General features: G+C 41.6%; 1 protein-coding gene across 9 annotated transcripts in view; it reads right to left on the bottom strand.

Moving 5' to 3' along the window:
- The window catches only part of MYLK (myosin light chain kinase), a 190,430-nt gene that overhangs the window by 64,004 nt on the left and 108,995 nt on the right, over positions 1–17,431 (bottom strand). For 8 of the 9 annotated variants that reach the window (XM_077934968.1, XM_077934977.1, XM_077934971.1 and 5 more), the window contains 3 exons: positions 14,339–14,585; positions 8,247–8,321; positions 6,792–7,840 (listed from right to left, as the gene is read on the bottom strand). In XM_077934968.1, the coding sequence (XP_077791094.1) occupies positions 6,792–7,840; positions 8,247–8,321; positions 14,339–14,585 (1,371 nt within the window). Of the gene's footprint in view, positions 1–6,791; positions 7,841–8,246; positions 8,322–8,564; positions 8,704–14,338; positions 14,586–17,431 lie in introns of those variants that run through there. The other variant, XM_077934981.1, reaches the window with a different exon arrangement.

Here is a 17,431-nt window from a genome sequence, read left to right on the forward strand (position 1 = left end):
ACAACTCCCATCATCCCTAGCTAACAGGACCAGTGGTCAGGGATGATTGAAATTGTAGTCCCAAAACATCTGGAGGGCCAAGTTTGGGGATGCCTGTACTATATCATAGGAAGCATTCCCAAAAGCAGCTTCTCAACAAGAAGTATTCGTAAATCTATCCACCCACTTAAGGTTTGGGGGCAGGTGTATTATCCTTCTGCTGATTTCCCAAGTACTTAAGATCAAGGAGAATAACATCTGCTCAGGAAAACTGAGAACATCAAAGAAATGAAGGGGGGGAAACCAAGGTCGCACAGAAACCTCTCCTACTAAGAAATCATGGAAATGTAAGCAGAATTATTAGAAAGAATTGTATACAATCACAACAGCCAGCCAATGTTTCAAAGTAATCACTTGCATATCAAAATGTGTAGCGGTGCTATAACAATATCATTATCTTCAATAAAACAGCTATGGCACTTTCCACTAAGTCAATCCATCAAGAGTGTAGCATTTATAGTCCACCTATGCTGTATACACAGGTCCAACAAGGCACCCTCCATATATTGGACTCCACCTCCCATCAGCCACAGCCAGCACAGCCAGCAATAAGGGATTTGTATTCCAACAACACCTGGAAGGCACTAGGTTGGCCACCTCAGGTTAGATTAATGCATAATTGTTGCCTGTTAAAATTTGTGCTGTCATCTGCTCAGCCAACTATGATTTCTTTAACCATATATGTTAGTGGAGTAATCAATTAATTGGCCAACTAATCCCATTGTTACAAAGCAGTCTTAATTAGAACCAAAAAATAAAAATAAAAAATGAAAGGTTGGGATGAAAGCATCAACGACAAGCCTAAAGCCTGATTCTGAAGAATATTTTTCTACAGAAGACATTGGGCACAAAGAATACACTCACAGCTCCAAAATAGCTCTGTAAGAATTAAATCCATTAAGGTGAGTTAACCCCAAGCAGCATTAACTACTGCACCAACCTTTTTTTTTAGCAGAGAATGAACAGACAGATTATCTTCAAAGATTATTAAAAGTTGCTCTTAGATTGACTAAAACAATAGCTGTACAAGGCACGAAGACTAAGTAGGCTTCCCTTTCACCTCACCAAATTCCAGGATAAGGAAGTGGGCATGGATGCAAGATAGTGAGCCTACAGTTGTGTTTGGATCATGAAAGTACTATGTGCTTTATGTTATGATTAATCACAGTAGTTTATTATAAAAAGGGTGCGTAAGAGAGTGTGTGAGTGATGTATATATTGCCATGTGCAAGGATTCCCTGGTCACTAGAGGTAGGATGAGTGAATCTGCCCATTTTGATTTCCTTCAGTTTCTGTTTTTTCCAATCTTGTATTGCAATCTCCGCATTTCCGAATTAGTTTGTGAATTATTTTAAAGAAGTCCTCATCAGCAAAATTCACCAGCATTTTAGTATAGATTTCTCTATACCATGGGTAGGCAAACTAAGGCCCGGGGGCCGGATCCGGCCCAACTGCCTTCTAAATCCGGCCCATGGGTGGGTCTGGGAATCAGCATGTTTTTACATTAGTAGAATGTATGCTATTATTTAAAATGCATCTCTGGGTTATTTGTGGGACACAGGAATACGTTCATTAAAAAAAAAAAATAGTCTGTGGGATAATGGACTGCCCCCCTGCTGAAAAAGTTTGCTGACTCCTGCACTATACTATACTATACTATACTATACTATACTATACTATACTATACTATACTGCCTAATTTCCCCCTTTTTGGCAAAGCAATAGAATGCATTTCTTATGTGATGTGATATATATATATATGAGAATATATGAGAACTCTTTACCCTATTATATGCATTGCAGTGCATTTTTGTTGGCTGGGCAACTGCACTGCAAAATTCAGAGAAGTGCAAATGTTGAAGGATGACTGTATTTGATTCTCAAATTGTTCCAGGAAGTGTGAGTTAGATAGGTGCACTTTTAAAAGTAAACAATCAAAACTCACTCCCCCTTCCCTAATTAGAGATAAACTTAAAGCTTCTGAGATAGGGTAGTTCAGCTAGAATACAATAGGAAAGGCTACATAAGGCTGGCCTTTCAGTGATGCAGTTGATCACTCCTACCTGTAGATTGACATCTTCTGTACTATTACAGCAAAGTTTAAGGATTTAAGCTGGCTGAAGAATTACGGAGTTGCTTTTCCTTTTCCTGCCCCAGCTTTTTCTTCTCTCCTGTACCACAAGATCAAACTTTTCAATGGACAGATAGACAGACAGATCCAAACTTCTGCAACTCAGATTCAACTTTCCTGCTTATTGGGTAAGCAGCTTTCTAGGAGGATTTGCCTGCTAGTCTCCATGGGGGAGAGTTTCACAGTTTAGCTGTGAAACTCACAGACAAATAGAGTAGTAAGGAAAAGGCCAATTCCCATTGCATGGAAACAGGATATGCAACAGTTAGATGCAAAATGAAATAAAATAAAATAAATCAAAGAAAGGATTACATTTCAATGGGGAAAATCAAAGTGAAAATAAATTATCCTAATGTACACATATGTAAGGCTGGTGAAAAGGGGAGCCAAAGAGAAGTACAATAAAGCCATACCAAAAAAGACTATTGTAGTGAAAGAAAGTATGCCAGTGAGGTCCACTGAGTCAGCAAGATGCCAAAAGACTCAAGGATGAGAATTATATTGTTTCTGACTGCACTAAGGATAGACCCTGCACAGCCAGTCAAATGAGACAATACTGGGCCAGATGTAGTCTGACCAGGAACAAGGGAGCTTCCATAAGCGATATTGGCAGCACTAACCCTATTTTTTCTAAGCAAGGCACTAAAGAATAAGCACAAATCAAAGTGACCACAAAAAAGATTTCACAAAGTAATTAATATGCTGAACATTTTTCCTTTCATGCATCCAGAAAGATTCAAATTTCTCTCCTCGACCACAAAGAACTTGGAATGTGAAGTATAATAGCCATAACTCTTGTTTTGAATAAGAGAGATTGAAGAAAGGTTGACACCTTTCTGAAATAAAATGCATGCTTATTTGTTCTCTCTCTTATTCTAGCATCAATAAAACTTTGGTTTAAAGGAAAAGTTAAAGTGCTGACAACTTCACTCCTCAAATGTTCAAGTTAAGGAGCTCACTTTAGCTGATGCAGATGCCTTTATTTGTGCTAGGTTACAAATTAGCTTTCATTCAACCATACTTTTGGGATGTTTCTTCTGGATGTCAGAGGATAATGAAACTCAGGCCACTATAAGATGGGTGGCCACATAGCTGCAAAACTCTAAATAAAACAACCCTCTGCTTTCCCTATAAGCTGTCATTTGAGAGAATGACATTCATTAGAAGTGACAGGTTCTATATAAATTGCCAAAAATTTAGAACTGTGACAACTTTGCCATTTTTCAACAGGATTTTTAAAAATGTGGACAGATTACACCCTTCACCACGTAGATCAGGCATAGGTAAACTTGGCCCTCCACATGTTTTGGGACCACAGTTCCCACCATCCCTGACCACTGGTCCTGTTAACTAGGGAACATGGGAGTTGTAGTCCCAAAACATCTGGAGGGCCGAGTTTGCCTATGCCTGACGTAGATGCTCCATGACAAACTCACAGTGAAAGGAACACACCATCTTGATTTTATGATGAATACAATTATCCGGCTAAGGATTAACTGATGCATATTATCCATCTCATCAGATGTGAGTGTTGAACCTTGCACTGTAAGTCAGATAAAATAGCTAATGGAATGTTTACCTTTAGGACAGTAACCTATGAACTACACATTGGAAAATTCAGGATACAATTATAAACAAAAAAATTGCTATTTATAACCATTATTTCCATGTCATTCTGTTGCCAGGAACTGAGGCTGTATCTCAAACCCACAGCTGGGCTCATATGTAACATCCAGTTAACCCACTCTGAGCATTAGCCTGTCCTGAGCACAGGGGTGGTTTTAAAGTGGAAGCACTGCAAAGCAACTGCAAATGGAAGAAGCAATTTCACAAGTGCCTGGCAACTTGATGCATATATCGGCCTGAACAGTAATCACTGAGTTGTCTAATGATACATTGTTCTTCTCAAACCACTGCACCCTCAGGTACAAGGACACTGAGCTTAACACCTAGTTCTTACTAAGGTGATAAGCCTGTGCCTGGGCTGTACCATCACAGATTGCCTGCAGGGGCTCACTTGATGGAAAGCTCTTCCATACACATTTTCTTCCTTCAACATAAAATACAGTAAGCTTAGCCTCCCAGATATCTAGTTTTCTATATGCATGTGTGTATGACCAAATCGGCATCTGAAGTAGCACAGCCCAGGTACAGACTTACCACCTCATTGAGATGTAGGGACATTGTGATTTTAAAAAGGAGACTTAAAAGAAAACATTATTGTTAGAATTAATTGCTATTGATAAATATATATATATATATTTATAAATAAATATTACAGTAGTCTGTTTCCAACTAGTGCCCTTGTGGCAAGCAGAAGGGCTTTTAATTCAATGGGAGGTTTCTACTAACAGAAGAGGGAAGAGGATTTTTGGCATTTCCCTCAGCACCCCCTGAACATCTTTTCTGGAGAATACCCCAACCCTCTAGAACAGAATTGGGGGGCGATGCAGCAGCAGGGAAAGAGGAGGAATCAAAGAATAAGTCCCCCCTGCTTCTTCTGTGAGCAGAAACTTACACTGGAGCAACTGCACTAGGAGGACCAATTGGATTATGGTTACTGTCACCACCTCCACCATGACCTGGTTGTTGTATTTCTCTGACAAATTACTGCACTTTTCAGAGAACTAAACTTTTAGGTGATTTGTGGCTATCAAAATATAATAATGTGGTAAAGTGAAGGAAGAGTTTGGGTTTTCGTCAACTAAGTCCTACTCAGAGTAGGGCTTAATGGAATTAAGTTAATCTTGAATATTAGCTTCAATAAGTCTACTTTGCACAGGACTAGCATTGAATACTACCATTCATTACTACAAGTTCACTTAGGCAATATCTCTGGCTTCTTTTGTCTAAGTGTAGCACAACAGCAGTTCAGCAACGAGGAAAAACACATCACTTCCTGCCAGAACATCAAAATTGGGTCTCATCAAATTCAGTAATACATAGCATTCCTCTTGTTATTCTGTCACACAACATTACAAGACAGTTGTTTTGCCAAGGCCTGTGCAGAACAGCAAAGATATAATTCTCTTGGTTAATTCCAGGGCAAAGCCTGCATTCTTTCACTCTGCATCCCAACCGATGTGCAGCTACCATCCAGGGACAGTTGGGTTGGGTATCTTCCCAGCCATATAGCCCACTAGAGGGCCCACCTCTAGAAAACCGCAGCTATGTTGCTCCTGTTCCTTCCTGTTACCACCTGTTTCCTTGCACCCCCACTCTTTGGTATGAGCAGCTCAGTAGCAATAGTAATGGCAAACACAGACACAGGAATGTGGAGGTAGACCACTGGTCCACCTTGCTTGAGGATCTCCAAGGTTTCAGACCAGGAAATTCCCAGTCTTTCTTAGAGATGCCAGTGATGGATCTTACGATTGCAAAGCACCAAGTTAACATGAAGAGTAGCTGCTACCTGCTTGTTCAATCACCAGCCTTCTACCTCACAAACAAGTAGCAGCAGCAGCTATGGCAATGGGGAGGATGAGGCCCCACAGAAAGAGGCCCCACATTTAAAGCCTGACTATTGTGAGGAAAAGGCACTATGCATCTCCTCAGAAACTCATCTTTATTACTGCTGTTGTTTTAAATGTGTACCAATTTTCCTACTCCCCACAACCCAACTTGTTCCAGTGATGAACAATTGTATTAAAAATGGTGGTTGCAGGACCCAAGCCCTCATGACGTTCGGGTGAAATGAGGCCTCAAGATAGTTCCAATTTAAAACATTAACCTGTAATGGTGCTTTGTGACTTGGGCACCTGAACAACTTTGATTGGTTAAATACACTCTGCATGCTCCAGGTATCTGTGGCAATTGCCATATCCATCTCCCTCCCTCCCTCCCTCTGTGAAACATCAGCATATACACAGTGTGGGCTAAATTGTTAGAATCCTTTGCACTAAGCATTCCTAACTCTTATACAGAGAATTGGACTAGAGAACTTTTGTGTCACCACTGATCCTAAAAACAGTACGAAAACAGGATGTTCTGTTCAATAAAGCGTTTCCTGAATTTTGGTATGCTACTACTGTATTTGTCAACTAGTATCAAAATTATTTAAAACATCTATGTTGAGCATACTAAGAGTCAAGTCACTTACACTCTTATTTCAGAGGATTCCTTTCCAGGCTTCATTTCCAGAACATGTTTTAAGGTATAATTCTACCCCAAACTCATTTATTTTCCTTCCAAAGTTCCCACGACTCAGCAAGAGTCATGCAAAATTTTTCACGTAATAGGAGAATCATATCTGAATTTAGATACTGAAATTGATATGATCCCCTTGCTATAGACCAGTTTCCAATTAAATACTCATTAAGTAGATACTGGATTTCAGAATCCTAAAACCACATTTAAATATAGCTTAAACAAGAACGGAAGACGATTTAGCTTGCATCTGCAAGATGTTAGATGCTGATCTGCCGGAAACATGTTTAATAAGACTATTCCTTGTCCCCAGCACGCCAGCAACAAACACATCTGGAATCAATTACAGGGTTAGCACTAAAATAGTGATATACATAACAAGTTAAAAAGAGCAAAATTTACTTAACAAAAATGAAAGAAGTAGGCTGTAACAGCAGTGAGACACACGGCTGCCTTGCTGTTTGCATCATTTTACCTTCTTGAGAGAGGACAATGAACTTCGACGATTTGATGACTTTCCCATCCAGAGTCCAAGTGACAGCAGCAGGTGGATCTGAGGAAACCTGACACTGCAAGATTAATTTGTCACCTTCTACAACATGAGTATCCTGTAGCTTTTCGGTAAATGATGGTGCTGTTCCCTTTGGCTGCTCTTTTTTGTTATCCTCTACTTTCTCTTCAATTATTCCTCCATCGACTACCGGTGGGCAACCACCTTTGCAGTTGTTGTCATTCTTATCCTCTTTCTCCTTCAGTTTGGTATGTGGCAATTCAGAGTTGGTTCTGGCAAGCTGGGCTTCAGAGTTAATGCTAGCATTCTGTGTTTTAGATGTGAGGCTAGCATCCTTGGCTTCTGAAACAGTGCTAGCATTTGGTATTTTAGAGCTGGCATTCTGGGTGTCCAGTGCCTTGGATACTGGTGGGTTTTTGAAGTTGGCACTTGCATCGGCCACTTTGGGGTGGGTGCTGGGTTTCTGCACATCTGGGATAGCGTTAGAATTTGGGGCTTGAGCACCAGGGTCACCATTCTCAGTTGGTGCTTTTTTCTTAGCGCCAAGCACAGACCTAAAATCTGGGGTAGCTGGCTTTGGGGCAGGTGCCTTCTCTGGAAATGAAGGTTTGGGGGCGCCCTTTTTTGCCAGCACCGCACGGAAGTCTACCTGTTGAGGAGCATGGACTTTCCTTTCCTCTTCCGACAAGGTCTTGGGCTTGACCTGCCGCTGCAGGTTAGCACGGAAGTCCATCTGTTCGGCTGGAATTTCTTTCAGCTCCTCCTCAGAAAAACTTTTGGTGTTGACTTTCTTTGCCAAAATGTCGCGGAAGTCAATCTGTTCAGCCTCCTGCTGCCTAAGCTTCTCCTCTGTACTCTCCCGGGTTTCTACTCGCCTCTTGAGCACACCCCGAACGTCCTCCTGCTCTTCCTCAACTTGCTGGACTTCACCAGTACTCTTTCTGAAGTCTCCAATGCTTCCAAATGTCAGTGCATCATGATTATCAGCATCTCTCTGTTCCGTCTGCCTCCCACTGCAAGCAGAGAAGGGTTGCAGGGGAGGGGGAGGGAGAAGGGGAGGGAGAAGAGAAAAAGGGCAAGCAAAGAGTTGGTTTAAAATATCAAGGAACCACCTTAGAGCCAGGACAAAATATGTTTATAGAAGAGAAGGCTGATTAGAAGAACTTGCTCCATTAGTTAACTGCATCACTGATGACTTCAGGAACCATATAAGGCTACACACATGCAAAAAAATAATAAAATAAAAAAGTGCTCCACACTGGCTTGGTACAGTTTGCTTCAGCTGTGTGATGAAAACAATTTGTTGGGTCACATTTGGGGATTAGGCTGAACAGCAGCCAACTTGAGTCTAAAAGGTAAGAGAATTAGCAAAGCAAAAAATAGAACCCACCCATGTAAGTCCCTGGGAATTGTACTTACTCTCTGTGTATTTCTCCTGTGGAAGTTTCTCTCAGCATCAAAGATACCTGACAGCTGCATTCTCCAACTTGGTTTCTGAAAAAGTTAAAATCAGAAAGTAAACTGAGCAAACCACATACCCAAACCACCCAAACCCAACCCTCACTATGCTTGGTTTTCCCTGCACCCAGTCCACTATCCCAGTAAACATCCAAGTTGCTATCACTGTCTAAAAACAAACAATATTCCCCACCCCTGGAACTTTTCTCCCTGCTTGAAAGGCACACTGAGTCATTGCTAATGAGCTTCAAAATAAAGGCTGGGGTGTGTGTGTTTTACCTCCAAAACAAGCAACCTGAAGGAAAATAAATATCAAAAGTTGTGAACTCCAAGCAAGGGAAAAGCACTGTTTTGCAATGCTTAAAAAGTTCTCCAAGCCTTGTCCCTGTGTTTGTTTATACAATACCAAGCTTTTAACTTTCATAACACTAAGATATTAAAAGCAGGGACCCCTCTTCCCTTCCCCACCCCCTCTTCTCCTTCCCTTGCAGATTGTTTCAGTCTGTGCATGTTTATATTAAAAAAATAAAAAAAATAAAAGTGTCACCATATATGGTGCTGAGCACTTATTCTTCCTTTTGCAGAGGAATGCCAGAGATGCCTGTTGGAAATGACTCCCATTAAAGAAGTCATTAAAATACTTTCCCCTTTTCCCAACCCCCCCCCAAACCATGTTATGCTTCACAGAAGATACATCTTCAAAATGGCTCATCTCCCCCAAGAGATGCCAAGTGGGGGAGGGGGGAAGCAACACAGATTTTATGGCTTCAGGCAACTCTATAAACAATGCTACTGCATTCATTTAAAAGAAAAGAAAGATGGGCTGGCCCTTTGCCAACAGTTAAAAGGAGGAGGAGATATTTTATCAGAGGGTGGATTTTTAAGGGTTTCCCACTCTAAGCCCAACCCCATGACTAGCCTGGAAGGTTTTTCTTTTAATTAATATTATCTGAAAGATTTATCTCTCTGGAAACATTCTCAAGGCACTGGATGTAGAAATAGGAACATGAGAAACTCCTGGAGTATTCTTTTTTAACCGAATCCCATTATGTTTTCAAAATGAATGGGATTTAGCAGAACCTTCAGAACAGAGACATATGACTAAAATCAACCTGCTGAACCTTTTATTTTAGATGTGAATCGAGCCATTATCTTCTACACCCACATAATTAGCTTAGACCATACAATCAAAACCAGGGATGGAGAACCTGTGGTCCTTTTAAGTCCAGCTCCCATCATGTCTGACTATTGCCCACACTGGCTGGGGCTGAGGGCAGTTGGGAATTGGAAGCAATGTCATCTGGAAGCTCACAGGCTGCAAATAGGTCTATTCAGAACTAGATTCAAGTCATTTTAAATCACACTGATGGCATGTTTACAGCTAGGCAATTTGGCATGCAAACTCAAGCTCAACACAGAACACACAAACATGTGTTGACACAAAATACTTTGGTCACTCGCAACCCATTTGGTGCCTGATTATCTGCTCTACAGATAAAAGATCACTGTTACGGGAGAGCAGGAACCCTGAAGCTGCCCATTTATAAGTAGTACCTGGACAGCAACCTGGTCTCAGCTTTCCTCACTGTGGTGAGATGTATAGTATTTTTAGTTAAACTGTACCATTTCTTTCTAAATTTGCATTTGAATGATTTTAGAGTGTTGTTTATGCTGTACTTTTGTACTGTTTTATTGTTGTTAGCCGCCCTGAGCCCGGCTTCGGCTGGGGAGGGCGGGATATAAATAAAATTTATTATTATTATTATTATGACCATGTACACAATTTTAATGCAAATCTATCCCCTTTTTTGGGACGCAGATGACATCAATCTGGGAGGGGTAGCTAATGCCCCGGGAAGACAGATTCAGGATTCAAGATGACCTTAATGGTTTGGAGAACTGGGCCCAACGCAACAAAATGAATTTTAATAGGAACAAACATAGTTGCACAAATATAAGATGGGGGACACTTGGCTTGTTAATAGTGCATAAGAAAGGGATCTAGGGGTCTTAGTAGACCACAAGTTTCGCATGAGTCAACAGTGTGATGCAACAGCAAATAAAGCTAATGCTGTTCTAGGCTGCATCAACAGCGCCCAATCAAGGGAAGTTATAGTACCACTCTATTCTGCCTTGGTTAGACCACACCAAAAGTACTGTGTCCAGTTCTGGGCACCACTTTAAGGAGGGTATTGGCAAGCTGGAATGTGTGCAGTGGTCTGGAAACCAAGCCTTATGAGGAACAGCTGAGGGAATTGAGTATGTTTAGCCTGGTGAAGAAGATACTGAGAAGACAGCCATCTTCAAATATATAAAGGGTTATCACATGGAAGATGGAGCAAGCTTGTTTTCTCCTGCTCCAGAGGGTAGGACTCAAACCAATGGCTTCAAGTTACAAGACAGGAGATTTTGACTAAACATCAGGAAGAACTTTCTGATGTTAAGAGCTGTTGATCAGTGGGACGGACTCCTTTGGGAGGTGGTGGACTCTCCTTCCTTGGAGGTTTTAAAGCAGAGGTTGGGTGGCCATCTGTCAGGGATGCTTTAGTTGAGATTCCTGCATTGTAGGGGGTTGGACTAGATGACCTTCAAGGTTCCTTCCAGTTCTAAAACTCTATGCTTCTATGAACCTTCAAAGCTTAATTAGATTCAGTTTTAAATCTCTACAACACAGCTTCACTTTCTATTCTAAACCTAGAACCAACAGAGTGCCATCAGCCCACGAACTGCAGTCCCACCTCCTCTTCCTAGACATTCCATACTGAATATGTAAGGTGGAGAGTTCAAAAAAACAAGCAAACGAAAACCAAAAACTTGTACCCACAGAACACTGAATTGGGGCAGTAAAATTTAAGATGTAACCCTAAGACTGCAATACTTCCCTGAGAGTAAAGCCCCCACAGTAGAACTTACCGTATTTTTCGCTCTATAACACGCACCTGACCATAACACGCACGTAGTTTTTAGAGGAGGAAAGCAAGAAAAAAATATTCTAAACAAAACAGTGGATGTATGATTTTTGTGGTTCATGCTGTGGCCACAAACGTGATCTGACGGTGAGTTTGGGGTAGCCCAATGCAAAAATCCTGTGGATCCATGTGGATCCATGCTTTGTAACCACGTTTTTGCGCCATTGCAGCCCCATGAAACAGTGGGTGCGTGATTTTTTTGGTGCAGGCTGTAGCCATGGACATTTTATGTGATCTGATGGTGAACCTGGGGTGACCCAGTGCAAAAATCCTGAGGATCCATGTGGATCCGTGCTTTGTAACCACGTTTTAAGTAGGGAGGGAAGGAAAAGCATTCAAGGGACAAGGAGCATGCGTGGGGTGTGTAGAGAAGGATGTGGCTAATGATGCAGGCAAGCGGTTAAAGGGGAGAAGGAACACGCGTGGGGTGTGTAGAGAAGGATGTGGCTAATAATGCAGGCAAGCGGTTAAAGGGGAGAAGGAACACGCGTGGGGTGTGTAGAGAAGGATGTGGCTAATGATGCAGGAGAGGGATTTAAGGGGAGAAGGAACACGCATGGGGTGTGTAGAGAAGGATGTGGCTAATGATGCAGGCGAGCGGTTAAAGGGGAGAAGGAACACGCGTGGGGTGGGTGGAGAAGGATGTGGCTAATGATGCAGGAGAGGGATTTAAGGGGAGAAGGAACACGCTTGAGGTGTGTGGAAAAGGATGTGGCTAATGATGCAGGAGAGGGATTTAAGGGGAGAAGGAGCTCGAGTGGGGTGTGTGGAAAAGGAGCTTTTCGGCGAGCTGAGAGGGGAGGGGGGAGGGAAAGAGCACTGTTGCTTTAAAGGAGCCAACCAGACAGCAGCCACTTACAGCAGTGTAAGCAGCTCCTTTCCTCTCCCACTTTGCTCCTTCTCTCCCTCTTTGCTGCTTTACGCAGCTAATGGCGAATCCCCTGCAACCCAAGTCCTGCTCAGCGGATCAGCTGAGACGCTGGGAGAATCGTAATTTCCCTCTCTCCCTCATCCCGTGCCCTCCTGTCCCCAGCAGCCTTTTTAAAAACTTTTTTACTGGTTTTCACTGCGCTCGTGGCTCAGAGCCCTCCTGTGCCCCGCCGTCCCTCTGCAGCCTCATTGCTCCGTTTAGAGAGCGTTGCTAGCTGAGGCTGCAGCAGCTGTTGCTGGCTACGCGGCGCTTTTCCGGCTCCCTATGGCTCCCGTCTGTTCCTCCTCGCGTGTAAGCGGCTGCTGCCCGCTTTGCTGCCATGGCTCTCCTTCCCTCCCTCCCTCCTCGGCTCCTCCCCCTCCTCCTGGCTGTAAAGCAAGCAAAGCTTGCTTTGCTTGACTGACGGCAGCCATGGATCCAGTCGAGTGCATTCGCTCCTTAACACGCACAGGCATTTTCCCTTACTTTCTAGGAGCAAAAAAGTGCGTGTTTTGGAGCGAAAATTACGGTACTTCCTAGTGAGTTCCATGCATAGGACTGGGCTGCACAGGAAACTTTTGTATTTAACTAAAACTAAATAGGTAGCAGAAGACAGTTTGTTTAAAAGTTATCCCAGGCCAAAAAAAGTCACGTAGGTTAAACAAAATCAAAAATATTAACCGAATAAGGCAATACATCTAAGCACAGTAAATAGCGTGTAATGATATTATCAGTATGAAGCTGTACCACTGCTTTTCTTAAGACCATACCAGGGAATATACTTTAGCATTTGATCAGCCTTGCCTGGAGGAAAAAGAATCTGAACATGAGTTGTTTTTCCCCCAGTCAAAAACATTTAAGTTGACACAATGTTTAAAGAACATACCTAAATTCAAATCCTACAAAAGTGGTGAATGGATCCATATGTGGGCAAATAAATGCTGTGCAATACTATAAACTGCTTTGATAGGCTTTTGCAAAACAGCACAGAGTTCTTTCCACGCTATACCAATGAATTAGGGGTGGTCAGAAGGCAGACTGGGATCTATTAGATTTCTGGATGATTTGCAGTAGCTTTTCAAAGATTTCTGACTCTCAAACTTTAACGACAGCAACAACAAAACTGCTCTCCCCCTCCCCACAAAAGGACAGGCTGTTACTACAGTTCAAGGATTCTAACTCAGATGTAGATTTGCAGTTATATATTCAAGTCATCCCAGGGAGTATGGTAAATAACTGGCTCTGCTCCTTGATCCACTACTCTGCTCATGGCACTGGTTGGTGAACCTCAGAGTTCCAGTTTTTAAAAAAACGAAGCCAGGTCTGCAAGCCTAAAGTCTGTCCATGCCAAAAGAAGTATATAAAAACAATTTTTTGACCTGCAGTCCATATACGTTTCAAACAATTTTGTGAAACAGCGAACCCTCCCTGTTTGTATTGTGGGAAATTATCAGGGCAGAATGCCCAGTTTGAGCCACCTACTATCACACACAACAATGTTATGCATGCCTTTCCCCCTACCCTGAGTTTAAAAAATAAAATAAAATCAGCCTGGACAGTCTGCAAGCCAGAGCAGAATTAAGGGGGGGGGGGGGGAGAGAGAGAGAGAGCGCACACAGCCATTTAACCCTTTCCTTGCTTCTTATTTTCAAGACAAAATCTCCTTCCCCTGCAGGGGGGAAGGCAAGAGATCACCACATCTTTACCTGTACCTCTGTCACTGAGGGTTAAAATGCCACTTTGGGGAAAAATGACTGCCTGATTTTCATTTGTAATAAAGGAATGGGGAGAATAAAAGAATAAAAACACAGAACCCCACATGCTGTGTAGTTTGAGCCTTAAAGATCCACTGAAAGCAGGCCAATGTGAAAAGCAGGCTATGAAAAGGCAGCAACAGCGAAATGCTTGCAACATAGCAAGCCTGGGCTAAACATCAATGGCTGCTACAAATATAAACATAATGCCCACAATGTCAATTTCCATGACTACTTATGCATGCTCTGGGAAGGTGAAAATAACCATTCATTAATAAATTATTAAAATGTCTTATAGTTCACATTTAGGACTACATTTCATGTCCACCATTTATAAATGTGAATAACTAAGTGACATAGAAATGGCATGCATAAATAAATACAACTGTTTAGCACCATATAACTTTGCACTTGACATACCTGAGTTGTATTTCGTACTGCCCAATATGAGAAGGCTGTACATTTCTTATAATCAATGTGAAGATGTCTTCATTTTGCAGGAATTCACATCCTGCTCCTGGCATCACTTCCTGCCCATCTTTGAACCAATGAACCATGGGGAAAGGATCTCCAGCAATGGCACAGGAAATAAGGACATTCTGCCCAGCTTCTGCTACCACTGATCTTGGCTTACTAATGAACCATGGCTGAATGCCATCCTGAGGCTCTGGAAGAAAAATAAAGAAAAAAGAAAAAGCTGAAAGAAGTGATGGAGATGGGTGTGATTCAAAATATAAACAGCTAAGTGGATTAATTCAACCTGAAGTTACTATTTTAGGATTCACATGAATTTACTGTATTTACATCACATTAATTTACATCATTTCTTCTTTTGTACACAGCACAGGTGCTTCACCATCCAGAGAGAGAGAGCTATCCTATGTGCATAAAGTCATAGTCTAGCACATCCAACCTAGCATGTGCTGGTAGTGCAAGCCCAGAATCAAAGTTCTTCTCCTCCCAAACCAACACTGGAAACTCTGGTAGCCATTCTAACCCAAACAACATTAAGCCTTGATGGATCTGAGACCAGGATCCATCTGGCTCAGCAAAGTCTCATCAGCATTTGAACACCAATTTGACTATCTCACACTATTGCAGGACATCATATTGGGCCATGACTCAAACTAGTTGTTCAGGAGTGCACCTGTTAGAATTACTAAGGTAGAAACACAATGAGTTCAGTAAAAAAAAATAAAAAAAAAATTCTTATGCACATGAAAATTTCCTTCTTTCCTTTTTCTTCCTTTCTCCATTTTTTCTTCTTTTCAGGCAAAGGAGATGAACCCACCTGCTGGCCATGACCACAGTAGTTGTATAAAATTAATCTGACTTTGAATGGAGAGAAAAGTGTCACCATAAGAAATAGTGAAAGTAGGTGAACATGTCTTAGATTTGATAGCCACCATGGTTTTGAGCAGATTGACTTTAATTGTAGTAAATAATTCATTTAGAAATTCTGCCTTCTTGTCTGTCCTTTCAAAGGTTGACCACAGGTAGAGAACACCTATGCCAAAAGACCAGAATTGCTATCCTCATTTGAATTACTTTCCACTACCACCTTGGGAATATCCAAAGGGTTAAACTCTCCATTTCAGAATCTTAATGCTGTTAATCCTTAGGTTGCTGGTTCCTCTCTTATATTCAGAGGAACTAAGGAATGGGAAAAGTCAACATCTGAAATGTTATGAAAATCAAACATAGGCACCTGAAGTTCTGAACAGCAACTCACAACACTGAAGCAAAAACTATTTGGGATTACACATAATTAAGTCAATGGAGGGAAATAAAGCTTGGGGCCTTAGCTAAGGGTATCTCCCTTTCTTCTAGTAGTGAGTACAGCCATAACAGGGAGATTTATCTAGGGAGAATCAGCCTTCTTTTAAGGGCTTGTTTGTATTTGCAGATATCCACTATTTTTATGACCCTAGCAATAAAAGCCAGAAGAATGTCTGGCTTCTGAACAAGTTTTCCAAGGGTCCAAAGTTTAAGTTAGGAAGAAAAACAACATGAATTTAAGTGCCATTTAACAGAATTATTGCATGGCCTCTAGTATAGGGACAGTAAAGAACAATATATTTGCTTGTAGACCCATTTCCATTTCCATTGTGTCTAAGAAAATTTACATACTACTTGATTGTAAAAAAAATCCTCTAAGTGATTTACAAAATATGAAATAAAACAGTAAAAACATACTTAAAGATGTTCAGAAAATTTAAAGATGTTCAGAAAATGTTAAAAAGTGGCAGTAGCTAAAAAAAAAGTTAAAACACAGGTAACCTGTTTGCATAAACAAAAATGCCTAAATAAAAATGTTTCAAGCAGGTGACAAAATGAATACAACATAGGCACTGCTAATTCCCATCCTCCCATCGTTTACCCCAAGCTCCCGTCTCTTCTCACAGCTTGCCCCAAGACCCCCTTTCACCGATGCCACGGGCAAGGGGATTGGGAAAGAAAAGGAGAAAAGCACACTTCTTTCTGTTGGTGGTGCCCTACCCCACTCACTCTGCTTGCCTGCTCATTCGTACACTATCCCCCAAACCAACCAGTGGCAGCACCTGGAGGAGAGCAGGAAGGCTTGTAAAGTGTGAGCCACACTCATCTGCCTGCCTCCAGTTACCTTCCGCTTGTCCCTGCTTGCTCACCTATCTGCCTCCACCTCCTGCATGCTGTTCTGTCCTCATGGTGCAGTCACCATGGCCATTTATCAGCAGCCACATAAACTGCAGTGTGACGACATTTTTCCTTACAAAAATATAGTATGGCGATATAGTGGTCTATAAATATTTTTATAAATAAAATATTTCCAACAAGCATCATCCATGCAGTTACCTTACCAAGCACTCCTTTTAACTCCTCTTTCCCCTCTGATACTGATGTAGAGTTTGCTTTGGTTTCCCTATCTGCATTTTTCTGTCCACAAAAAATTCACGGCAATCACTCATTGTGCTCCTTAGTGGCTTGGCTACACTTCCCTTTTGGATTAGTTCCTCATGCTCACTTATGATAATATCAAGGATGTTTCCATATAAGCTGGGCCAAGCAGATTTCCAGAAATTTTTAACTTTAAAGCCTAAAGAAATACCTGATCCTGTCAACCATGGTGAAATTAAACACCTCCAATAATAATGTGTTACTCCCCACCCTATCATCTATCCATCCATCCATCCATCCATCTATATTGTTACTTTATCCACAAAGGAGAGGATCCACAAGGAAGATCCACAGTGATACAGATGAATGCAGACTGTAACTTGATCTTAAAATGCCATATTAATTATTGACAGTCTGCTAAGTTTCTTGAAGTGTAAGAAAAGTGTGGCTGGATCAGACCAAAGGCCCATCTAGTCCATCATCCTGTTCTCACAGCGGCCTACCACAGGCAGGACACAAGCATAACAACAATTTCCTCCTCATGCTCCCCAGCAAATGAAATTCAGAGGTATGCTGTCTCTGGTACTGAAGATAACATAGTCATTTATTGTCTTATCCCTTGCTTATTATTGACAC

This window comes from Podarcis muralis, chromosome 1 (assembly GCF_964188315.1).
Source record: "Podarcis muralis chromosome 1, rPodMur119.hap1.1, whole genome shotgun sequence".
Lineage (NCBI taxonomy): Eukaryota > Metazoa > Chordata > Lepidosauria > Squamata > Lacertidae > Podarcis > Podarcis muralis.